Source organism: Penaeus monodon, chromosome 33, assembly GCF_015228065.2.
Source record: "Penaeus monodon isolate SGIC_2016 chromosome 33, NSTDA_Pmon_1, whole genome shotgun sequence".
NCBI classification, from domain to species: domain Eukaryota; kingdom Metazoa; phylum Arthropoda; class Malacostraca; order Decapoda; family Penaeidae; genus Penaeus; species Penaeus monodon.
In genome coordinates, this window is record NC_051418.1 from 2,626,598 (window position 1) to 2,626,943 (window position 346).

Below are 346 nucleotides of genomic sequence, written 5' to 3' on the forward strand. Positions count from 1 at the left end.
TGTATTTTTCTGGCATTCTGAGTTCTTAGAACGTGCTATTTTTCATGATCGTTTAATGGAATCTAATTCTTTTGTAGGTTCTAGAAACAATACGGAAAATGATGCCATACATAGAATCAAACAAATATGAAAGAAGCCCTAAGTGGATAACTGCTAGAGATGTAGCAAAAATGGAATATGTAATCAAGAGATTTGGCACTAATTTTCCTGTAATGGAAATTATCCTTGGACGTTTCCATCACACCAACTTTCTGCAAAGATTTAGACAACATATTTGGTTCAAGAAGATAAAGTGTAAGTATTCTTAAGAAATTTGTAAAGAATTTCACTACATCTTGGTAAATAG

At 31.8% G+C, this 346-nt stretch overlaps 1 protein-coding gene across 1 annotated transcript in view; it reads left to right on the forward strand.

The window, feature by feature from the left end:
- LOC119593941 overlaps positions 1–346 on the forward strand; it is a gene marked incomplete at its 5' end in the record, with an annotated part of 30,134 nt that overhangs the window by 2,369 nt on the left and 27,419 nt on the right. Inside the window, 1 exon segment of the mRNA XM_037942960.1 lies at positions 78–294. Coding sequence (XP_037798888.1) covers positions 78–294 — 217 coding nt within the window.